We start from the raw sequence: 25,662 nt of genomic DNA, 5'->3' as shown, positions 1-25,662 counted from the left end.
AAAAGTGGCATCGCACTGATTTCCAGAGTTCAAGTAGCAAATCTAGCATTTCATCATCCACTGTTGGGAGATGGCTGCTTGAAATAAACCTTTCTGTTTGAACTGATGCAAAGAAACACTAGTGAGGAGCTCAAAACAAAGGTGAGAACTGCTTGGACTAAGTGAAGTTATTACATCAGTGCAAATTTGTATTTTGATGCTTTTTGGCTTCAGGAACCATGCACGTTTTTGTTGCTGGTCATCCTGTTTGACTTACTATTCAAGACACAATTATTTGGTATTTCTAAACTGCAACATTCTGAAGTGACCCAGTGTTGCCTTTACTGGGTCCATCACTTCCAAACTACACCTCCAAGTTATGGGCTAAGGGCTATTTTCACCTATCACCCAGCTTTAATATCCCCCTACATGATTTCTCATATGATTTCATAGTTTTGTTGTTTGTTGATTGTTTGTCTGCTATCACCATATCACCCCGAATAATCATAATATATATCCTCCACACAAATATATTAGAACTATGTGTTTTCAACTATTTTAAGTTTTTCACCCAGTCCAGGAGTAATTTGTTGGGTTAATCTTATAATCATTGGAGCATGCTGTACACGAAAGGACTACATATCCTTTTTTCATTAGCCTGCTGAGCCCCAAACTTCTTCAAGGGCCTTATGAAATCCAGCTAATACACAAGGTTCCACAATCAACTAGGATTACTCATACTTTGAGAGTGCCTTTCCTTTTTCCATTATGTGGGATAATTTCATATTGGTAATTCATCTAAATCAGCCACAAGAGACTGAAACCACAGTCTCTTTCCTGTGAGCCCAGGGCATTGTTTTTCATGGCACCTTTGTGTGTTAACTGTTCAAACACTTGTCAGGATTGATATATCTCTCCGGTGTCCTTTCTTCTATGGTTGCAGTATTTCTACCCTTGCATCTTAAAGTGAAGTTACATCAGAATTTGAAGTAACTTTGCAGTTGTTTTGTTGTAACATGTATTGACATTTTTCCGAGAAAGTAAACACAATTCACTTTCAAACTTAAAGTGTAGAGTGAATGTGTTTTACTGTAATTTATGTGTGCTTTGTGATGCGTTTGATGCCTTCTTATTTACACAGATAATCTCTCTCTCTCTCACACACACACACATATCAGAGCTCATTAAGAAGGGTGAATTGTGTTCAACTTGAAGGCCACTATGCATGGCTGTGCATAATGCCTATGTAATTATTTGAAAAGAACATGCATATATGCCTGATTAGCTGAACAGTAGGAATATCCATGTTGGCTACTTAGTACTCGCCCTCTCACTAGCTTGTGAAATGGCATCATACAGAGTCCAAATGGGAGGCAATAAGACAGTGCAGGTGTAAACAAAAACAAAGAAGATGGCCAGAACAGACTGCTTAATCCAACCATCCAGCCACACATTCATCCATCTTCTTCTGTTCAACCAGAAGGTAATAGAGGGGCTAAAGCCAGTCCCAGTTACCACAGGGCAAAGGGCGGGGTAAATGACACCTGTGATAGGTCATCGCTTATTGCAAGGTTAACACAGACAGACAAACAGCTAGACATTCATGCTCACATTCACGCCTGTGGTCAAAAAACCTAACCCATTCATGCCTGTGGATTAAATGGAAGCCAGGTTATTTCAATATATGTCAGCTTTTACACATAACCACTATGAATTCTTTTGGCTTTTGTTTAATAGTCAAAACTTTTATGTGATGATGGGGTTTTAATATTAACTGCAACTGAAAATCTAATATTACCATCACGAATGACTCTGACACAAATGTAATATCAGGCGCAGCATTCGATGAGTAGGCTTTTATCAGGCTAGATCGTGACAAGGTGTGTGTTAAATGATGATGAGCTCCGTGGCACACAACCTTTGGAGACTCACAGCTTAGTCAGCCTTGGAAAGCATTTAATAATCATTTAGGTGTTAATGTTATCAGTGACCATTTTAGGCAAATGTATGCAAATGTTGCTCTGGGGAAAAGCACATGGAGATAAAAATTAATAACCTTTTAAAATGAGTTGAACAAGAAAATATTTCATATTCCCTTACACACAAATCTGTTAATAAAGGCATACGGAAAGTAATGACATATAATAGCAAATTTTCATCTCTATAAAAAGAAACAGATTAGGAAACCTAGAGAAATGCAGTTAATCCCTGCAAATTAGGTTTGTGTGATTAAAAACTCCTCAAATTCAAAGCGACAGAGGGAATGTGTCCTTTTCAAACCTCTGGTGTTTAGGCTGTGGCATTCTCTGTTGTGTGGTGTTATCACACTCATTTGTAAAGAGCTGTGAGTCACGTAGAAAAAGGCTAAATTAGTATTGATCACACAAGGTATTTAAAGAGTTCTGCAAATTATTAGATATAACTCATTCCATGCAAAAAAAAAGAAAAGAAAAGAATTGTAATGTAATTTTACACGGAACCCAGGTTGTACACAACAGCAGCGCAGGTACCTGGTGGGAGTTTATGTAATATTTGCTGTGCGTACGTGTGTGTGCCTGTGGGTTTGGGCGCTCACAGAGGGGGTTAAATGTTGACATAACAACCTGGAGGGTGGCTCAACTGATTTTATTACTATTTGGTATTACAAGGGAGCCTACGTGAGTGTGTGAGGTGAGGTTAAATATATTAATCCTTGCTAAAGACTTGCTACCTTTTTCTCTTTCCTTTCTTCTACCTTCCTGCTCTTTAGAGAGAACTATTACAGCTACGTAAACAGTGCTGCAAAGGGCAGCAGCTCACTGACGTCTAAGGTTGAACATTTATAAGATCACTTCATGTAGACACATCCACTGACTGCACTGCTCATTGAAGTAATAACAATTTTGTAATGGACAGTTACCTCTGATACAAGTCGGTAGGATGCATCACGGAAAAACTCAAGTAGTACCTCAAGCCAATTTTCCAAAAGGTGCACTGAGCTCCTTTGTTTGCAGACAAAACTCACAAGAACAAATTAACTTATGTTAAGAATATCAAATTCAGCAAGGAATTGGAGTAGGATAGCTAGATACTACTCTTTCCCTAACAAACATTAAACTGTCAAATAAAACTTATATTCTCTTCTTTGTCATGATAAAGTAATCTTCTGCCCTGGTACCCCTGAAAGCCCACTGTGTTGTTTTACTTTGGGCAACGACCCAGCTAGTAAATACACAGATATATTGTGATTTTATTCAATTCAATTCAGTTTTGTTTAAAAGCACCAAATCACCACAACAATTTCCTCAAGAATCCCAAACAAAGAAAATGACCCCATTTGAGCAAGCACTTGGCAACAGTAGGAAGGAAAAACTCCATTTTAACAGGAAGAAACCTCAGGCAGAATCAATATATATTTTAGCCATTTTATAGCTGAAATGGCTAAACATTTCACAAAGCTAAAGAAAGATTAGCATAGAAACCTTGTTTTTATTCCTTTTTGGTCTCCATCAACTTTATAACTAACCAAAATGCTAAGATGCTTTATATTGACCTATGGTTCCTAATTTTAGATAATAATTGGTGTTAATCAGAATCAGAATACTTTATTAATCCCGAAGGAAATTGTGGAATTTCCTTCATTAGGCAGCATGCAGAGCAGAGATGGGCAATTAATTTTCCCAAGGAGCAATAAGTGAAACTGTAACTGTTCTGGATGGACCCAGGACTATTCTGAACTGAATTCTGCTCAATATTATTTTTATCTCTTTATAAACTGCTACTGATAAGAGTATATGTTATAATTGGGCAATGAAAATGCGAAATCTGTCATAACCAGTGGAGCAAGCAGGATTCAAATGCTGGACTTATGGGAGAGGTTGCTGGTCCAAACACAGATATATTCTCTCAGAAACTCGTTTTTTCTGCGCAGAGAAGAAAACAGCTGAATACCAGTTCTCACAGAGTAATACAGAGCAAAAATATAAACACAAGGAACCGGCTTCACTAACCCTGTGAGTTTAATGCTCAGGTGATTATGGAAGGATTTCCACTCATCCATGACAAACAGGTGAGCTCTTCATCTTCAGGTGCACAGGAACAAAGGGTGGGGAGGCAGAAGGAATCCCGTCCCTGAAACACAAAGGCATGGTTAGGTCTTCGCACAAATACACATGAACACACACAGAGAGAAAGGGAGAGCAACAAAGTGTCATGGTCCTGGGCCATGTGGGCCCAGTATTCTTAGTTTTCATGTATTTTTGTATTTTGTTCTTTATTTAGGCCATGCTTCCTGGGTTGCTCTGTTACGTTGTTCCTTATGTGTTTTCCCTTCGTGACTCTTACCCCCTGTGTGCCCCTCTGTGTATTTATGAGCCCTCGTCTCTCTTTGTGCTTTATTCTATGTTTTCCCCAGCCCGTTATGTCTGCGTTCTCCCCGTGCTCTCTCTCCTCCTGTTTGAACCTCTGTGTACTTCCTGCTTTACTTTGCCCATCTCCCATCAGTGTTACGTTCACTCCTGCCGTGTCTTGTTATGATTATCAGTGTCACCTGTGTTCCCCATGTGCATCCACTTCCCCTGATCTTCCCTCATGTGTATTTAGTCTCTGTGTTTCGTACAGTCTGTGTCGCGTCGTCTGTGTTCCCACCCTCCATGTTTCCATGCCCGGTCGGTTGTATTCATAGTCTTACCTTAGTTCATTCCCAGTTTAGGTTTCTGTTTAGTTATTGCTTTTGAGCTGCCCTTATTCTTGTTTGTTTCTCTTGCGTTACCAGCCACAATAAAAGGCTCGCTTTTGTTTAAAGTTTACTCCCGTGTCACTCGTGTCTGCACCTGAGTCCTCCACGCACTCTCCACACGGTCTGTCACAGCGGACCGTGACAGTACGACGCGACCATGTCGGACTCAGCGGACATTTCAGAGGAGGTAGGGGAGGAGCTGAACCGGCTCTGCCGCATTATGGATCGCATCATCGGATGCGCGGATCCAAGTGTGGTTTCCACAGGATTGGCGGCCGTGGACGCCGTTTTGTTGCGGGAGCCACGGTTGCGACAGCTCCCCCACCTCGTCGAGGCGTTTGACTCCCTGGGCCCCCTTAAGGAGGAGCTTCGTGCCCGTGCGCTGGCCCAGAGGGTCCTGAATGCCGCCTCAGCACCCACACCTCCGTCCCGTGAACGGGTGTCATCGCCGCTGCCTCATGAGCCAGAGGCTGTGAGAGGTGGGACGCTGAGGTCCACTTCCACTCAGCCATCGCCTCACCGTGGATCGGCTTCCTCGTTTCCGCCACAGTCAAGCTGCACTGACCAGCACACGGAGGCGATGGAGGCCATAGATTTTGGTGACGATGAGCGTCAGCAGGTGTTGCGGGCTTATCGGGAGGAGGAGCTCCGTTGGAAGCCCTGGCTCATCCCCGAGGAGGAGTTCTCGCCAACTGCCCCGCCTCGCACCTGCCGCCCGCCCTCGCCGCCCCGATCGGACTACTCGTCCCCTGCTGTCTTTCTAGCACGGATGTGGTTGGAGGACGAGGAGCCGGTCGCCAGGGACAGTCAGGTTTTGTCCACAGCCGCTTCAAGGGGAAAGCGGCGTTCTCGCCGCCGTCGCGCACTGCTACGTCCTGTCTCGCCCTCCACGAAGCATCCCGCGGACGCTGTGGGGGTCCTGGACGTCGATCACGTGGGGCAGCAGCACGCCGCAGACGCACAGCTAGTGGAAGAGTTCGGGAGGGAGCCGTGGCTCGCTCCTGATCGTGACGAGCGCTCTTTCCGGGGAACTCGACTGGCTCTTGGGGGTCCCCGGAGCTGCCAGGGACTTCCACCGCTCACCCCGCCCGCTTCCACGGATAGAAAGAAGCGGCACTCTCGCCGCCGGCGCTCTGAGCCTCAGCCCAAGGAGGTCCCTCTGTTATCGCCATCTGAGGCTTTGACTTCCATCAGCCATCCAGTCGTGAGTACCACTGCCTCAGTTTCTGACATTGTATCTAGCCCCATAGCCAAAGACCTTAAGTCAAAGGAGAGTGTTTCAGGGGCTGCTGTGAATAAAGACTTGTCTGACTGTGACCCGGCTGATTCGGCAGGTTACAGCATCCATGAACCAGTTAACAATCCTAACAGCAATAAAGATGACTGTGTCCTCAGCGTCATGACTTCTGAACCTAAATGTTGTGCTGATGCAAACAATAACTGTATTGTTCTTGAGTTGTTTAACCCTGGTACTATGAGCAACAGTTCTGTTGCCGTTAATGAAGATGTGTCTGTGCCCGCCGGCACTAACCTAGCACCTAGCTCTACACAGGTTTTTAGCGCAGTACAGGACAGATCGTCTGTAAAGTGCAACGCTGTAATAACCAACCCACCATTGTTTACAGCCACCAACCATTGTACTTCTGTGTTATGTCTTCCTACCACGTCAGAGGGGTTTACTGAGTTAACTAGTGATGAGGACGTTAAGTCTCACACAGTGAACCTGCAGTCGGTGGATTTCTCTGAAATAATGTCGGATGCTGGGAGTAAAGGTTCAGACTCGAAGTATTCTGTGTCATGTGACTTTCGAATTAATGTGTTGAAACCATCAGCGAGCAGCCCTAGTTGTGTGGGTGATCGAGAAGTAACTTCTGTTACCTCTGACAATTTAACAAATGCTACGCCACCTCGTGCCAGGTTTGAAACGTTGTGTGAACAAGTTACCGGGTCTGAAGAGAGACTGCCTAGCTTTCCTCAGGGAGCGACTAGGGACTGTCTGTACTGCGCTGAGGTCTCTGGAGAGGAGGGGGCAGCAGCTGTCCAGTCCGCACCCGTCCTAGTTCTGTCCCAGACTCCTCCTATGACGGAGGTGAGTGACTGTGCTTTCTCATCTCATGAGCCTGTCATAGTGGAGTGTACTGGGTTACCCCTTTTTGGGCCCAGCTACGAAGAAACTGGTGCCAAAGACCGCTCCACCATTAACCATGATTTCATAAACATCCATGCTGTGGCCGACCTACCTCTGGTTAAGACTAAGGGCCAGTCAGAGTCGGGTTGTGATAATGAAAGGATTGTGTGTAACAGTTTTTATGAAGCGCACAATGAGATCACAAACCATATTCCTGACTCTGTAGGATCCAGGATCTTTTCTAGCGTTGCTCTCACAGTCGCACCACATGAAGCCCAGGTTCATGAGACGGCGAAAGGGGTCCACACGTCGGCAGTACAGGTTGCTTCTGAGCCGGCTAGGAATGGCGTGAGCTTTCTCTCCGCCTCAGACTGCCTTCTACCTCAGCCGTCTGTTCCCGCTGGAGGGTCCGAGGGGCCCGTTCAGCCACCTGTCTCAGCTGGAGGGTCCGAGGGGCCCATTCAGCCTCAAGCCTCGTCAGCTGAAGGGTCCGAGGGGCCCGTCCAGCCACCTGTCTCCGCTGGAGGGCCCGGGGAGCCCATCCAGCCACCTGTCTCCGCTGGAGGGTCCGAGGGGCCCGTTCAGCCTCAAGCCTCGTCAGCTGGAGGGCCCGAGGAGCCTGTTCAGCCACCTGTCTCCGCTGGAGGGTCCGAGGGGCCCGTCCAGCCTCATGCCACGTCAGCTGGAGGGTCCGAGGGGCCCGTCCAGCCTCATGCCACGTCAGCTGGGGGGTCCGAGGGGCCCGTTCAGCCGTCTGTCTCCGCTGGAGGGTCCGAGGGGCCCGTTCAGCAACCTTCCTCATCAGCTGGGGGTTCTGGAGAACCGCACCAGCCTCATGCCACGTCAGCTGGGGGGTCCGAGGGGCCCGTTCAGCCTTCTGTCTCCGCTGGAGGGTCCGAGGGGCCCGTTCAGCAACCTTCCTCATCAGCTGGGGGTTCTGGAGAACCGCACCAGCCTCATGCCACGTCAGCTGGGGGGTCCGAGGGGCCCGTTCAGCCTTCTGTCTCCGCTGGAGGGTCCGAGGGGCCCGTTCAGCAACCTTCCTCGTCAGCTGGGGGTTCTGGAGAACCGCACCAGCCTCATGCCACGTCAGCTGGAGGGTCCGAGGGGCCCGTTCAGCCTTCTGTCTCCGCTGGAGGGTCCGAGGGGCCCGTTCAGCCTCCTGTCTCAGCTGGAGGGCCCGAGGAGCCCGTCTGGCCTCACGCCTCGTCTGCTGGAGGGCCCGAGGAGCCCATCCAGCCACCTTCTGCTACGCCTGGTCCAGCCTGTGCTTCGTCAGCTGCAGCTCCGGCCTGTGCTTCGTCAGCTGCAGCCTCAGAGCCGTCATCCTCGCCCGGTCCGGCCTCTACATCAGCTGCTCCTGCTCCGCCTGGTCCGGCTCCGGCTTCAGCCTCAGAGTCCTCGTCGGCCTCAGAGTCCTCGTCGGCCTCAGAGTCCTCGTCGGCCTCAGCCTGTGCTTCGTCTGGTCCCGCCTCGACTGGTCCCGTGCCCACCGGGCCTTGGCCAGTACGCCTGACACTGGAGAGCCGCCGCTGCCTTCCGCGCGGCCGGCCCCCTGAACTGCTCCGCCGCTGCCTTCCGCGCGGCCGGCCTCCTGAACTGCTCCGCCGCTGCCTTCCGCGCGGTCGGCCTCCGGATCTGTTCTGTCACCGTGGCCACCTTTCCCGTGGCCGGCCTCCGGAACGGTTGGACTGGACTTTTGTGTTGTCGCCTCTCGGGTTGGCCTTCGGGCCTCTTTGGACATTCGCCTTCCTGTTCTGGACTCTTTTGTGTATTTGTGGACTCAGTTTTGTTCTCATGCTCCTTGTTTTTGGTTCGTTTTGTTCCCTCCGTCCTGGTCCCCCGCCTCCCGCCCTGGGTGGGGTGTTTTCTGTTTCGCTTGTGTTTTGTTTCTCGGGTTTGGGCTGTCGGGAGCCAGCCCTTTAGGGGGGGGTGGTGTCATGGTCCTGGGCCATGTGGGCCCAGTATTCTTAGTTTTCATGTATTTTTGTATTTTGTTCTTTATTTAGGCCATGCTTCCTGGGTTGCTCTGTTACGTTGTTCCTTATGTGTTTTCCCTTCGTGACTCTTACCCCCTGTGTGCCCCTCTGTGTATTTATGAGCCCTCGTCTCTCTTTGTGCTTTATTCTATGTTTTCCCCAGCCCGTTATGTCTGCGTTCTCCCCGTGCTCTCTCTCCTCCTGTTTGAACCTCTGTGTACTTCCTGCTTTACTTTGCCCATCTCCCATCAGTGTTACGTTCACTCCTGCCGTGTCTTGTTATGATTATCAGTGTCACCTGTGTTCCCCATGTGCATCCACTTCCCCTGATCTTCCCTCATGTGTATTTAGTCTCTGTGTTTCGTACAGTCTGTGTCGCGTCGTCTGTGTTCCCACCCTCCATGTTTCCATGCCCGGTCGGTTGTATTCATAGTCTTACCTTAGAAACCTAAACTGGGAATGAACTGTTTAGTTATTGCTTTTGAGCTGCCCTTATTCTTGTTTGTTTCTCTTGCGTTACCAGCCACAATAAAAGGCTCGCTTTTGTTTAAAGTTTACTCCCGTGTCACTCGTGTCTGCACCTGAGTCCTCCACGCACTCTCCACACGGTCTGTCACAGCGGACCGTGACACAAAGAGAAGATGAAACGGCACAGGATGACAACCAAACACAGAAAAGGCCTCACAATTTCATCAAAATTCCTAAAATTAATTGTGAGCAAAATGTACATGCTTTTGCAAAAATTCAAAGAATTTCAACTTTATACAAAGTGTTATTGCAGTTTTATTTGTAGTTTATTTCTCAATCTTCAGTTTTTCAGGGTTTTTTCTTGTTCAGTTACAGAATTCCTGTTTGTTTCAGCTTGAGCAAGTGAATTGCAGTCAGGTTTAGTGTCTGAGGTGGAAATGAGCAGGGCGGCAGACGGGTGATCATCACAGGATCTGTATCTGGATTTAACTTTATAGTAGGATATCACAGCTCTTGTCCAGAACCAAGAAGAAAAAGTCAAGTCCTTGATCCATCATTGTTACCATTCTCCTGGAGAGGAATGCTCTAAAAGCGCTATACAAATACAGGCCATTTTTTCTCAGGTACTATTAGCGTGACAGAGTTCATCAAACACTCTTTGGTATACTCTCCAGAGAATGGCTCACTGTTTTTAGTGATTTGTTGGGAAATCACAAAGCTGGTGTTGACAGCTCCATCTCTGGATGTGTAAAGCTTGGATAAAAATAAGTCCTTGTTACTTTTTCAGGTTTGCTGGCAAAGGCTCAGATGTCACTATTGGTCAAGTTGTTGTATTTCTCTTCATGGGTAGTCTCATAATGGTGATTCAAACTGTTAAACACAGCAATCTCCACAGAATAAGCACTCAACCTTACTTCTAACTTCAGCAGATAAATATTTAGGAGTCTATGTCTTGATAAAAACTCCACATTGTGCTTCAGTCTGTCTTTATTTTTAGTGTGAGTTCATAGTTTTCAGGCCTACAAAACTCACATTTAATAAAAGTTATTTGTATTGCGTTTACACTGAAGTTGTAGTCACTTGTACAGATGTGCATGTGTAATCTTTTTTTCTTTGAAATCCACCTAACGTAGGCTGGTCAGGGACAACCAAAGGGTCAGATTTGGCCTGCAGTCTGGTGAAGAGTGTTTATCTGAGCTATTTTTAAGAAAATAACTGTCCACACACTCTGGAAACTGGGCTCAGGATAAGTGATACTGAATTAAAAAGGCAAAATTGGAATGCAAAGCATTGATGTGAACTTACTTAAAGACTGACTCTATATTCTCACCATTTTCTGTGTTTTATATCAGCTGATGAGCATTTGGGATTTATTCCAGGCTTTACTGTTTTCTAAAGGGAGTCATAATAATTGTGACATGAGAGAGAGTCTAATGTTTTATGGTGTGTTCAGGTCTTTGGGTGCACATAATGAGATGTGGCTGTCTGTACATTTACTGCCATGAGGAAAATAACCACCAGACAAGACAATTTCCAGGTCAGATGGGTCAAAAAACACAAACCTTTTGAACCACTGTCTGTTCAGTGTATGTGAAATCATTAACGCCAAATCACTGATTACTCACAGAGAGAAGCTGAAGCTACATTGCTGATAGAACAAGTTGTTCCGTCCTCGTGGACATCTCTCAAAAGGATATAATTTTCTTGTTTTATTTCCCTCCTACTGTGATGCCCAGCAAAGTCCTTAAAACAGGTCACTAAATGCCATAAACACTGGCGTTTTCCTACCTATGACTGGCAGCCATATTATCATATAGGGAGATGTTTTGTTGTTTCATATTTACAACCGCGTGTTCTACGTCATGCAGAGAGCACGACATCAGCTTGCATGTTGTTGTAGATAATAATGTGGTTGACAGATTGTTAGATTGTTCAAACATGAAGGTGGCTGGCAAAGTAAACTTGCACTGAGTCCGGTGCTCTGATTGGCTCTGAAATATGAAGCTTTTGTACTGGAAATCACAGGCCCCTGTTTCATTCAACAGGTTTTCTCTGAGATAGCTTGGGCTGACACGCAACAGGCCCAAGCCTCACGCCATGTAAACACAGTTTGATTCTAGTATTTAAAAAAACAACCAAATGACCATCTTATAATCATCATCTTGTGATTGTCACTTGTAGGATCATTAGCACATTGCTACATATTCATCTTTAGTAAACAGAGGCAAATTCCATGGATAAATACACAGTACTTTTATTGGAGTATGTAACCTATTATTTTGCAAAATGGAAGGTTTGAAATGGAGGGGGGAAAATTCATCAAATATATCTGATGGGTCTTTGAGGAGCATAAAGAGCTTCAGAAGCTTTTAAAAATAAAATTTAAAAAACCTGCAGGCCCAACCATCATAACTCATACCTGAGCTAAATCAACTGTTTTCCTGTAGTTCTTTTTCTGTTTTCAATAACCCTGTGCATAATGGAGTGTGCATGAACTGCCTTGTGTCTATACACAATTAAAACAAAAATGTTATCTAAATCTATATTTTGATGTCATCTCATCCAATATGTCCTGCTTGCAACAAATGTAGAAGCAGTAATAGGAAATTTTACTATGCATCCATCCATCCATTTTCTTCTGCTTATCCGGGGCCGGGTCACGGGGGCAACAGCCCAAGCAGAGAAGCCCAGACCTCCCTCTCCCCAGCCACCTCCTCCAGCTTATCCGGGGGAACACCAAGGTGGCCAGGCAAGGAGAGGCCAGGCACCCTTCGGAGGAAGCTCATTTCGCGATCTTGTTCTTTCGGTCACTACCCACAGCTCGTGACCATAGGTGAGGGTAGGGGCGTAGATCGACCGGTAAATTGAGATCTTCACTTTTACACTCAGCTCTCTCTTCACCACAACAGACCGGTACAGCGTTTGCATCACTGCAGCCGCTGCACCAATCCGTCTGTCGATCTCCCGCTCCCTTCTCCCATCACTCGTGAACAAGACCCCGAGATACTTAAACTCCTCCACTTGGGGCAGGAACTCATCCCCGACCCAGAAATTTAACTAACAATTTTTTCAAAAATGGCTTTATATTTTGGGGGGGGGGGTTGCTAGTGCTGTGCTGCAGTGATTTGAATCAAGGCTGACTGGGGCTCTGTGTGGGTGTTGCATGGTCTTCCTAAGCCTGTATGCTCTCCATGAAACAGACCTGCTTCATGCCACAAGCTCATCAGGTCAACTTGGCATCCTAAATTAGCTACAAGTCTGTCCCTCTGTGTTAGCCCTCTGACAGATTGGCAACCTAGCCAGGGTAGACCTCGCCCCAGAGTTATTCCTAAACTTCTTAGGCTTCAAGGGCAGATTAGTCATACAAGTCAATATGAACCAACTCCATCTCTTTCCACCAACACACTCATTCACACAATTATGTGCACACATGCTCATATTCTTGTCAATTATTAATTAGTCACTAAGTAAATGTGTGTTATGCGTGTACGCTGCCATAGAAAAGAATGAGGATGATGACATAGTGCAGAAAATCTTAGTGTTCTGTGTAGTTTCTGGCGTAGGGAGTTTGATTCTACAGAAGTAGCTGCAGTTTGTGAAATCAGCGAGAGTGCTTAGGCTTCCTTTTATACATAACATCACAAATGAGGTCAAGCCACAAATCACAGTGAAAATTATCTGCAGCTCCTCTCAGCAAAAAGACTCAGACTGTGTCGCCACCGTCTGCCGCAGCTGTGTTGTCAGATTTTATGGTGCTGTCATTGACAAAAATAAGGACACTCGAGATTCTATTTTTCTTAAACTGGACTGGTTTCTTCACAATAAAGCATGCACTTAGTGCGCCTATTCAGATGCCCAAAATAACACCAAAACGTAGGTCTGTTGTGAAGAGTTCAGTCCTCTCACCAGACCAAAATAACACAGTTTTGTTTTTACATTGCCTATAAAGCATTCTGTCCTCATAGAGAATCACACTATCTCTTTTTTCCTTTTTCCTCTGTGTTCTCTTTACTAATTGATGAAGGCAAACATGGCTGAGAAGGAAATGAGCCTAATGTGTGTGACTGGCCGTGGTCTGAGTGGGCTGGAGCTGGTGTGTTTACTCTACCGACAGCCATGTAGACAGGTCAGTGCATGCGGCTCATGTTTTATGACAAGCGTAAAAACACATGCAGAGACATGGTGCCTGAAAAAACATGTTCTGTGTGTTAGTATGTTCTAGGACTGACCCTGAGCTAGCTCTTAGATGAGCAGCCTGGGTCTGTGTATCTGTCATTGAGCTTCAAGAAAATTCACTGTGAAAATGTTGATGTTTCTTTCCATCTGGCTAAGCAAATAAGCTCTGACCATGACCCATTCAATGTGAGGTTTTACCAAGAAATGAAATTATTTGTTAAATATCTATTATGAAAAACATATTTCATTATGAACTTGAATTTATTATGAACTTACTGAGTCGCTTAACAAAAACATTGGTTAATGCTTAAAGATAAATCCTTACTTATCATTTTTAAGGTAAAATCACATCTCTTACTTCTCACCCAGTGTCAGCTGGGAGAACTGTTTTACCTGAGATCTGATGTGCACTTAAGAGAATCAGTGGATGAATGGGACAGCATCACAACTTCTAGAGAAACAGGGCTGTTTCAATTGAAATCACACGGCTCTTTCAGAGTCTGATCGTCAACAAATGCTTGATAAATATATCATGACATGAACAGAAGAGACGACTGCTGACCTCTGAAGAATGTGACCTATATCAGTCCATATTCAGACAGAGTGTGTACAAACCCTGTACAAATGGAAAAAAATTCAATTACATTGCGCTCCAGGCATGACTGAGAGTGCATAGTCTGTGAGGTCACAGGGACCCAAGGTAACTTCTATAGAATGTCTCGCACAGGCTAATGTTCATATTCACCATTGTTATTCAGTGGTGTGCATGGCAGGGCTATAAGGAAACAGACACGCCTCTCACAAAAAACCCAACTACCCAACAGCAAATTCCAAGAAAGTGGGTCATAAAGTGAGATGCTGAGAACCCTCAGGAAAAATAATCATAAAAACAGATAGCCAAAGATAAATAAAGATTATATTTTTAAATAGCTGAGTCAAAGTCCCGATATGAGTCCAGCAGAAATGCAGTGGAAATACTCTGATAAAGTTCATCAGAAAAAAAACAACCGAAACCAAGAAACGTCAACATCTTTCAGTGTATTTACATTCTTCATACCATCTATTTTGGGATTATGTGGAACTATAATATGCAGAAATATTTTGATGCAACTGTAATTACTTAATCAGAACTCTCGAAAACAACAAGAATAATCCCCTGCGAATAAGAGTATTTAAAATCACCCATCAGATTTTCATGCACGTCTTTTTATTGAAGCCTAAGCCTGGACAAGCTATTCCTCACGTGTCATGTTATACACATCACTGAGAACACACTGGCTTAATTACTGACCAATAGTCAAGGGTCTAGCACTGTTCACTCCAGCCGGGTTACACAAACCCGTCACTGAAGCACTGAACAACCAGGCTTAGCTACACCTATCTGATTTCGTTCCTGCTACCCCACAGAATGCTAACAAAGGTCATCAGTATTTGCAAGTTTTAGGATTTGTGTGAAATGAAGGTAAATATCCAGACTTGTACCTATAGGGTAAAATATAATTTATTATGTCAAGCATATTTAGCGTATTGGGCAACAAGACTGAATATATCAACACTGTGAACCCTGGTGGCAGCTGTGTTGCATCAGCTTAGTGAAGCTACACTCATACAAGAAATGAAAACTTAAGAGTTAAAAAAAAATCAGTTTATATATAAACTGAATTTCTGAATAAAATAAAGATTATAAATAGAAATATCATTATTTTTTAACGTTATGCAGAATTAGTTGGGGTTTTTTTTACAACTTTTGTCATATCATATTACTACTTGCTTATAATTTATTGACTCTTTGAGTTTAACTTTTCAGGCTGCTATTGAAAAAAGTACATAAAATTGTTAATGTATTTAAAAAAAAACACACACACACACACAACAGCAGCAACATTTGTAAGTTAGACAAATCAAAGAAAATTGTTTACACAGTAAATACCCAAGTGAATAGTGACGAGCAATTCCAGACAACACCCAATACTTTCTTCCTTTCTTTCTTGAATCCTCTCTACAATGATTCCCAGGTGAGAAGACAAGTGAAAGGTGATAAGGGATTAAACTGGTAAAGTGGAGAAGCAGAGTCTGAGTCACAAACCGAAGGCTCTATCTTGGGCTGCTTCGATTAATACCTAGCAAAAAATCAATAGAAATGGGTATCGATGGCTTGCAGCGCACCAGGTACACCCAGCTGCAGCCCACTTCAGCTGGGTACCTGATGAGTACGTGTGTTCCAAATCTTATGTAGCCTGAATTACTTGCATTTGTGATGATCTCACGACCTAAAGATATTTAGCAACACAAATAAACACGTAATCATCTTCTAAACAGGCTGACACACAAGGTGGTTCATGCGGAGGAATATACTGACTAAAATCACCCCCCCCCCCCCCCCCCCCCCAAAAAAAAAAAACAACAAACATTTTAGTCACCCCTTTGACATAAGCGTGTATCACTGCGCCCCTCTCAGTTTCCCTAACCTTGTTCCATCTGTTTTCTGCTGATGTACAGTCTGTTTACTCGCCAGTGGTAAAAGAGAACAAATAAAGCTTTTGTTTGCAAGAAATTTGACTTACGTCTGAACTGCCCGAGCTTGGACTGTGTGGTTGAATACTCATATGAGGTTAATGCTTTAACCCTCTCAGGCTCAAATTAAACTTTTTGTTGCTAATGCACAACCAAGTCCTGCAGTGGTACTTCTGAGTAAAAAAAACTCATAAAATATGTATGTGGGGTAATCAGGTTGTTAGTTTTTAACTGTTGCAAATCGGCAACGCCTGCCTTGAGAGGGTTAAAGGCAGTAATGTTATTGCAGTCCCATGCCTCATTATAATGCACACACTGTGAATAAATGTGTGAATAATTTGATTGCCTTTTCTAGATTTGTATAAACAATGTGAAGAAAAAAGTAAACGAAATGTGTGAAATTAGGAATATTTGATGGCGAGACTTTGAAACAGTTAAGCATTATATCTGAAAACAAACTCGTGTTTTCTTTTGATGAGCGGTAGAAAGGGCTGACGCACAAAAACAGTACTAATTCCAGGTCTTGCTCCAGCTCTGAGAGCTGTAGGGTGACGCATGACGCACTGGAGGCGCGGCAAGCCTTCTCCATAAATTCTCAGCCTGCTCTCCTCTGGCTTCAGACAGAGAGCGAGGTTAGAGCCCTCACATCACTGACAGGATTTTTGAACGATCGCTTTGACAGAGCACCATTTGCCAACGGGTGCATCTGCTGCAATCATGATTAAGAAAATGTCACCGCCCGAAAACGAGTTCGACATCCCGGCCAAGAATTGCCATCGGATGGTGATTCTGGGCTCCACAAAAGTTGGGAAGACAGCCATAATTTCTCGGTTTCTCAACGAGAGGTTTGATGACCAGTACACGCCTACTATCGAGGACTTTCACAGGAAATTCTACAGTATCAAGGGAGACGTTTACCAGCTGGACATTCTGGACACATCTGGGAACCATCCCTTCCCAGCAATCAGGAGGCTTTCAATCCTTACTGGTGAGTTGAGTTTTGCAGACACATGAAGCTTTGACCATGCATTTAATTAATTACAGTCAAATATTGTTATTATAATTTTATTTGATATTCAAATATACCTTCTCTTGTATTTCCAGGTGATGTGTTCATCTTGGTTTTCAGTCTCGATAACCGAGACTCCTTCCAAGAGGTGCAGCGCCTGAAGCGCCAGATATACGAGACCAAGTCCTGCCTGCGAAACAAAACCAAGGAGAACGTGGACGTCCCGCTGGTCATCTGCGGCAACAAGTGTGACAGGGACTTTTACCGTGAGGTGCAAGACGACGAGATTGAGCAGCTGGTTGGCGGGGACGAACATTGCGCATACTTTGAAATCTCAGCAAAGAAAAACACCAACGTAGACCAAATGTTTCAGACTCTCTTCACCATGGCCAAGCTGCCAAACGAAATGAGCCCCGACCGACACTGCAAAGTTTCCCTCCAGTACTGCGAGGTTCTCCACAGGAAGTCGTTCAAAAACAAGAAGTGCAAGGACGGGAACGCATATGGAATAGTGGCGCCGTTTGCACGGAGACCAAGCGTGCACAGTGACTTGATGTACATAAAGGAGAAAGCTGTAGGCGGCAGCCAAGCCAAAGAGAAAGGCTGCATCATATGCTGACAGTTCATTTGCCAGTTTGTGAAAGACTTTTCTGTGAGGGTTAGGAGCCGTGGTGGATAGCCAGTTTACTGACAAGGAATATGTAAACCCATAAACTGACACAGTGGTGCAGCCTGGGCTGAGACTTGTGAACTAGCTCGGCTCATAAATCTCTGTGTAGTGCAGTAGATGCTCTGAAAATGCTGTAAATCTGTCTCTATTTTAACTTTCTAAGAGCAGCATTTGAGGAAAGAAGAAACATGTTTACACTTCACTGTACTTTTTCAACCATGGTGAAACTTGATTGTTCCATTATGATCAAATTTAATGCTAAATGTGTATTTATTGTCTACCCAGACTTTTGCATAAGAAAATAAAACTTGTTACTTTTATAGTCTGCCTTCCCCTTCTTTTTCATTTCAAGCAAATCTCCAAGAAGTTGCATTAAAAACAAAGCTTCACACTCTTCACAGATCTCCGTTTCCCTTAACTAGAAAAATGTTGTCCATCTGTTAAAATGCACTTGTTGCGTCATCCTGACACGTCATTCACATGCAGATTAAAACTGCAAGAAGCCCTTATTAAGAAGCTCGCCGTGGTTCATAGTCTGTTTTATGTATTCCGAATAACCTTAAAGGACGAAGCTTATACAAAATACAATTTATTACAACGTATCAATATCATGGGACTCAAAAAAGCGAAAAATCCCAATTTAATACAAATATCATATAAACAAATTTGCGCTGTGGTAACACAAAACAAAGACAAGTTCAAAACATGTTGCAGTCCGACACAATTAAAGAAAAGACGGTTATTATTTCAATGTCCATCCGGTGTTCCTGAATCACGCCACCTCCATTTACTTCCTCCATACTGCGTGCATACCAAGTCTTTTAGTCTCACGATGCTTTTGGCACGTCAAACATGCACAGACTTTTATATTTCTGCAGCAGCTGGTTCTTGGTGCGAACCTGTTCCCGCAACGTGGCCAGCTGCTGCTGCTGCTCCAGCGGACTGCTGTCTATCCCCGGCATGTTGGAGATCTGCTCTCGAGCCTCCTGGATCTTTGCCTTTAGTTTACCAAGTTCTTGGAGGACATCCTGGTTGTCTTTGTCCATGCTTTAAGCAAATGGGGGAAAAGAAGAGTGCGTCATCCGTCTGCTTTGTTATTGCAGACACTTAACGTAACATTTGTAGCTATCGGCATTAGCTTCAGCTAACACAGCAAACAACATAGCAACTCCACCAAGCGACTGAGACAAGCAAGTGTTGTCCCGTGCATACAGCACACAATGTGACAACACACGAACCAATAAATACTCTTACCATTTAATAATATCATGAACTAAAGGCAGCAGAGAGCAGTCATCGCTCTCTTTGTCGAGCTTCGCCTGAGCTGTCGCCATCTCTCTTCAGCTTCCCGGCGCAGATTGTTTACGTCAGCCACAAAGCTGATGACATCACTACATTCGAATTGTAAAAAACTAATAGAAATATTTATTTCTGTTCATTCGACCTTTTCGAGATATAGTGCTATACTTTGTAATTGCGTGGATACGCACTGTGTGCTGTACGTATTTTCTTCAGTTACCTGGAGCAGGGGTGTAAAACATAAGCCCCGCGGGGCAGAACCGGCTGGCAAAGACTGCAGTCCGGCCCACTGGATGCTATGTGTGAAAGAGTGCACAATTTTTTTGACTTTTAAATGAATTTTTAAAATGTTTTGCATGCCCCCCTCCCATCCCCACCAGAATAAATAAATAGTGAGTGGTAATTCATAATTAGATAATTACAGGCCAGTCTGGGCAACTTTCTCTGTAATTTTACACATTTTTTTCTTATAATTTAAGCCCAAACAATTCTGCTGATACATTTCTTTCATTTACTACAGCAGCATTTCTTTATCATGTGGAAAAACCGTTGAAGTCGCTCTCCTTTTTCTAATATTAAGATACCGCTGTGATTAAATGTGCAGTTAAAATTTAATTCACTGGCAGAAAGGCTCAACCCACTTAAGATAAAAGTGAGCTGTATGTGGGCCACAATGTCAAATAAGTTTTACATTCTTGACCTGCAGTAAAGTTCATAAACAAACAGACACACATACATTATTTACAGAATGTATTTTTGTGTTTTTGCTATACAAGTCCAGGTTGAGTGTAAAAACTCATGAAAATAAAGTAAAAAATAAATAAGTCTAACAAAACAAAACAAAACAAAAAACAAGAAAAAGAGCAATGAATGAATGAATGGACATGCAGACTATACAGGTAAAGTGAATCACACTGAAAGGCAAAATAGAGGAGATTAGTTTTTCATTCATTGCTAAAATGTTTGAAATAAATAAAAAAATAAAAAGGCACAATTAAAATTATGTAATTCCTTTTGCTGCCTTGGGTTCTCTTTTGAGCACCCAATGAACTATGAAAATGCAAAAGGGAATTATGACCTTAAGCAATATAGGCTGAAAAAAGCTGAGGGAGAAATGATGTCAACATCATTTACTTTAAAGTGTCATCATTGAATTCATTACACAGCATCAAGGAAACAAAGTTGCTGTCTTCTCATCTTGAGTCTAAGGTGTTAAAGTGGTGGTTAGCCTAAAGCTAACTGTATTTTAAGAGAAACCAATGAAACCTATTTTTTTCCTACTGTTTATGCTAATAACTTTCCCCAGGTGTTTTTTATTTTGAATGAAACCCACGGCAGCACACATTGGCCCTTAAATAAGCCCAGATAATCCATTAATACACCAAGCAAACAAAGCTGACCTGCAATGAGTGGGAAAATTTGCTTCACATCCCAATACCTAGCAACCTGAAACATCTATTTCGGCAGTAAATGCAATCTACTATCCCTACAAGTGTAACACATGTCATGCATGTTGAGTGAAGCATGGCAACCCATATAAACTTTAACATGCACAAATATAATCTAATGGACTACAATGTATCCAACTATATTTATATATTATATTCAACTTATAGAGATTAATGCAGAATAGTGGCATACGATAAACCTAGAAAACAGGATGGAATCAATACCTTTTTAAAATGAATTCTCAGGAACAAATCACAGTATTGTCATAACTGTGCAAATATAAAACTAATCTGTCTTGTCTTCCCTTACATTGACCCATATTCCTGGGAGATCAGTCACCAGCAGGTCTCTATGTTGGCCTCATTAAATGTGAAGTTAAATCTCAGTAAAGATGATCTTAAATATTCATTGGCTGTGTCACAGAGGTGGTCTCATTGCTGCAGTGACTAATGAGAATGCTTCCTTATAGTGTTTGCTACGTGTGGGTAATGAGTGTGCCAGGTATGGGAAGAGGAAGGGAGCAGCTGCTGAAATTAAGCTTTGATGAAAACAAATAGCCATGAAAAAATATAGGTCAGCAGGAAACATTTTCTCTCATACCTCAGTGTGTGGCATCATTGAAGATCCTACCAGAAGCTCAGTCCTCACACTAATTTCCAGTATGACAGAGTGTTACATACTGCTCAAACTTACATGAGTTAGTACAGGTGACCTAGATTGAGTTTGTTGGGCATTATGTTCCCTAAGTGTTTTACCATTTGGGTCAGGGAAAGCTCTGACACCTTATATTAATACATTTTAAAAAGTGGGTCATTTTGTGACCCAGCATTATTAGAAAGGTATGAAAATATCCCAATGGCTAACACGCACAGTAGAGAGAATAAATATCCCATTATTATATGAACACAGGAATTTAGTTCATTGACTTTTATTTGACTGAACATTTTTTATTTGTGGTGTGGTCTGGTTTTTAGGCTTCGTGAACATTAGTGACATCTTTAGTCCTGTTCTTGATACTCAAGTGACTATTCATTCGGCGAAAGCAGTGACAGTGATAACATGAAGTTAAAAGTATATGAAAAGCATTTAGAAATGTAACATTTTAATTATGACTTATATTTTGTTTTATTGTAAGTGGCCTGCTTTCATTACGGTTCTTTAAATTAGTTGTTCCATATATACAGTGACTGCAGAGCATGATAATTAACACATCTACTTACACTTGCTGTGTTAACGAAGCATGTTCTAGCATAAAACTGCAAAATCAAATACCTGTTGTCAACACCTTGTGATGCAACTGAAAGTAGAAAAATGTTGATAGATTTAAGGAAAATCCATGTTAATTATTTTTTTAATGGCTTCTGTAATCCATCTACTCTAGTCCGTTTTCTTCTATTTATCCAGTTTAAGACTGGAGCCTATCCAAGCTGCCAAAAGGTAAACTGTGGAGTACTCCCTGAATAGGTCACACTCTACTGCAGGGCAAACAGAACGATAACCAATGTGGCAAATTTAAAATCACCATTAATGTAACCCCTTGGACTGTGGGATCAGGCCAGAAAACCCATGCTGACGCAGGGAAAATGTGCAAACTGCACACAGAAAGGCTCCAGCCAGCCAGTGGATTCAAATCCAGGACTTACTTGCTGCCAACAGCACATACTAGTCAACAGTGCTGGGGCGTGCTGCTTATGCTTATATAATATTTAGTGAAAATGTCAGTGGCTCTACTTTCAAGTAAAGTGACTGAATGCCTGCAGAGGTAGTGAGGTTTTATTAAACATCACAGGTAGTCGTGAAGGAATAGTGATTTGTAGATGCAGTCACATGTGTTCTGTAAGCTCTAAACATCACTTTCAGCTCATAGATCTATTCACACTTGCATGATCCTTCATAGTTCTCAAAGATCACAGTTCTCACATCTAGTTCATCTCAACAGCAATAGGTAGAAGAAGGGAGAAGTCAATTTTCAGATGTGAGGTAGGCTGAGGTTGATATTTACAACTGTCCTCTGTGAATTTCACAGAGGACAATTGTAAATATCAACCTCAGCCTTCCTTTAATAAACATTACTGGGAAGGATATACACTATTTACAGTGTATATCCTTCCCAGTAATGTTTATTAAAATGGAGTATGCATTTACATATTTATGGTTAGCTATTCAACAGAAAAAACTCTTCTAAGTAGTTCTTCTGTTTTGTTTTCTGTTTGGTTGTTTGCTTTTTTTTTTTTTTTTACACAAAGCTCCTATTTTATTTCTTACTTAAAATTTCTTGAGAAGTAATCATTTCATCATACTTCATAACAAAATGTGATTTATTTATTTTCTAGCTCTCAATATAGATTTCTATGTAAGAACTCCAGCAGTAAAACTTTGCCCTGGAACATATCTCGTGTGGAGCCCAGACTAAACTTGTAACTTATAGCTAACAAGGGAATTATAGATATCTTTTAAGCCTGGGTGACTTTAGGACACTTCCAGTTGAACCCATATATAGGAGTCCCAGAGTGGCTTGCCTTTCCCCACTCAGCCTCTGTAATGACGTGAATGGGCAGCTGACAGTTTCCAACAGATGTGTCACCTCCCAGCATCTCTGACAGGATGCAGATGTCCTGTCTGCTAATCTGTGGTCTAATCTTAGCATGCATCTCTATATGAAAGACACAGTCACTGAAGCTGTGCATCATTAAAACAAATCGTTTCCCAATAAAATGAACCTTTCTTGTTATTTAGATTTAGGGCAAAGTGAAAGTTTTATTTGACAAGAGATTTGTTCCCATCATGTGAATCCTGGTTTCATAAAAGTTTCTAGGAAAGATGCTTTCACAAAGAGTCTTTATGTGCACCAAAGAGCTAGCCGGTCAGCTGCTGGTCATAATCCAATCCAAATTTGCATTTAATTTAATAAACACTACTTCACTGCCATGGATACTTGAGGATATGTGCATGAGATAGATCAGGGGTCAGGATTCAGTTGTACTAGTCAGCCTCTGTGGCATGTAACATGAAATGCACATTTGCACTCTGTCTGTTCTTAGTTGTTGGTCTATCCAAAACAGGAGAACATAATAAGCTGGTGCAGCTATTAATTGATTCCTGCACTTCATTTGACATTTTACTGTTCAACATCCTGATTATAACCAGAGTACGTTCATGCTCATCGTCTCTTATTTCCAAGAAATCTGAAGCTCGGTTCCACGAAGCTTTGGGGTTTTTTTTAACAGGCCTCTTTGATTTCCATAATTGAATTACAGATGGAGTCATTGCTGCTGAGGACTCAGGCAAGGTTTGAACAAACAGTATATTTTCTGCCTGTTAAATGAAATAAATTGGGCACTGCAGGAAAAAGGTTTTGACTGTTTTCAAGATAAGAAGGGAATTTGTGCATGTCTGCATTTGAAAGAAAAAAAAAAAAAGTCCAAATGACAGATAGGTAACTGGTAAGAAACTGGTAAGATTGATGAATGTCGTAAATATGAATAGTACAATGTGCCCGAGGCCTGTCTCAATATTGGACAGTAACATATTTTTCTCCGTTTGGTTGAGGATAAACAGCATCATCTGAACTGTTATGTCTTCAAGACAGCAGGTTACTGAAACTTAAAACAGGCATGCTGTGTCAGGTTCACTGCTGCATACTGAAAAGCTACTATTCGTGATTGAAAAGGACAGTCTCAGGCCCAATGGTGCTCACCTTAATATTATGTATTTCTTTTAACTAATAAATGATTAATAACATGCATTCAGAAAACATTAACGTTTCGGAAAATGTCTTCAGGGAAGTAGGTGCAATTTCAAGAAGAGTTCATATTTAATTTGTTTCTACATGCAGAGAGTCCACCATCATGACATGCCCACAACGTAAAGCTCACAAAAGCATCATAAACCTTTCAGTGTAGATTTTTTGGAACCATACAGTACCATTTTATTCATGAAAAACAATTCCACTCCTGTGGAATGACCACTACTGGAATAGCAGTGCATTTTACTGTATAACTGGAATTAAAAATATTCCTCAGGAAATCCCAAATAGTGTAATACAGCCTTTGTTTGGTGTCAAGCAAAACATCTGGTGGGTAATAATGCTGATACAACACCTTTTCCTTTTCTGTGTGCTTATGATCAGACTTCAAAGTCTGTTTTAATTTAATGATACTGGGGAAAAAAGAGATGTTATAAGCAACAGGGGATGCAGAGCAATGACAAGCTTGAGGCTTGCACAGACTTCTCCAAAATGGGCTGTATTAAAAAGAAGAGATATTAAATGTGGGAATGAATTCATAGTTAGAAATCAGTATATAAAATCCAGAATTGTGGGCTTTGTTGCGCAAAATTAGCTAACACTGCCCCCAAGTGAAAAATGTAAGAAAGTAGCACTTTATGAATCAAAACAAACAAACAAAAACATTTTCTGTTCTTTTTCAACCCTCTCATAAATATTAAAAAATAAATCATAAAAATAAATCATGCAAATCATACACAGGCTTTCGGAACACAGCCTTGGGTTCATAATGTATAAAGGTAGTAATTAGTGTGATAGAGTAGGGCTGTACTGAGACCAGCTGCTTGATCTTGGTTGCCGTCATCTCAGGTGCAGATACACTCATTTACAACTTTCTCCACCACCTTTCCTAAACACAGCACGAGTATGAGAACATTATAAGTCACTATCCACTAAGCCACCTCCTTAATGCTGTGACTATTAGGTATTACCAACGCTTTTGAAGGTCCTCTGTTGCCTTTGGTGATCGTGGGTGACCAGGATGCTGTCAACAAGACCACTGGATCCTGTTGGTTGGCTTCCATACAAAGCTTATAAAAAATCTTAGGTCTTCCATATGGAGTTTGTCAAGGCTTTAAATGCTGACATACAGTGTACCATATAGTTATATTTAAAGATTAGCATTGCATTTTTGAGCCCTCAGCCAGGGGTAATTATTCCCTAACTGTCTTACTTTCATGTCAGTCATTTCGGCATAAACATTTTCAAATTTCCTTGCATCCTTTATGCCCATGCACAATTTATCCACTAGGTGGTAGGCTTCAATTGTTTAATTTAAAGGGGTTACACGTTTAATAGGACTGCACCTTCAAATATGTGCTGGAGATTTTTGCACATGTTCAAATAAACAAAAATCCACTTTACACTATTACTATTATATCACACACTCAACTGCACTGCAATCATAAACTGAAACTTTTACATGAATAAAGAGTGACTATGTAAGAAAGAGGCATCGCCTCAATAGAACATCCTCTAACCGAGGCGGA

At 42.6% G+C, this 25,662-nt stretch overlaps 2 protein-coding genes across 2 annotated transcripts; one reads left to right on the top strand and one right to left on the bottom strand.

Annotated features, from left to right (window-relative positions):
• The first annotated feature begins 16,550 nt into the window (after positions 1–16,550).
• On the top strand, positions 16,551–18,080 carry LOC309705934 (dexamethasone-induced Ras-related protein 1-like). Its single transcript, XM_082532018.1, has 2 exons — positions 16,551–16,949; positions 17,066–18,080. The coding sequence occupies exons 1-2, from the start codon at positions 16,679–16,681 to the stop codon at positions 17,587–17,589; spliced, it is 795 nt and encodes a 264-aa protein (XP_082388144.1). The 5' UTR covers positions 16,551–16,678; the 3' UTR covers positions 17,590–18,080.
• A 133-nt stretch (positions 18,081–18,213) lies between these two features.
• med9 (mediator complex subunit 9) lies at positions 18,214–19,022 on the bottom strand. Its single transcript, XM_082532023.1, has 2 exons — positions 18,895–19,022; positions 18,214–18,687 (listed from the first exon to the last, which is right to left on the bottom strand). Exons 1-2 carry the CDS (start codon positions 18,972–18,974, stop codon positions 18,468–18,470), a joined length of 300 nt encoding a protein of 99 aa, XP_082388149.1. The 5' UTR covers positions 18,975–19,022; the 3' UTR covers positions 18,214–18,467.
• Positions 19,023–25,662: the final 6,640 nt, after the last annotated feature.

This window comes from Aulonocara stuartgranti (genome assembly GCF_965226115.1).
Source record: "Aulonocara stuartgranti genome assembly, chromosome: 4".
In the NCBI taxonomy this organism is placed as follows: domain Eukaryota; kingdom Metazoa; phylum Chordata; class Actinopteri; order Cichliformes; family Cichlidae; genus Aulonocara; species Aulonocara stuartgranti.
Note: the sequence above shows the minus strand (reverse complement) of the source record. Positions and strands in the feature narration are given on the sequence as shown.

Coding starts and splice junctions, on each gene's coding strand:
- med9 (XM_082532023.1), bottom strand. CDS start 18,974: ATGGCGACAGCTCAGGCGAAGCTCGACAAAGAGAGCGATGACTGCTCT. Junction 18,688..18,894: donor GTTCATGATATTATTAAATG/GTAAGAGTATTT, acceptor ATTTGCTTAAAG/CATGGACAAAGACAACCAGG.
- LOC309705934 (XM_082532018.1), top strand. CDS start 16,679: ATGATTAAGAAAATGTCACCGCCCGAAAACGAGTTCGACATCCCGGCC. Junction 16,950..17,065: donor GAGGCTTTCAATCCTTACTG/GTGAGTTGAGTT, acceptor TTGTATTTCCAG/GTGATGTGTTCATCTTGGTT.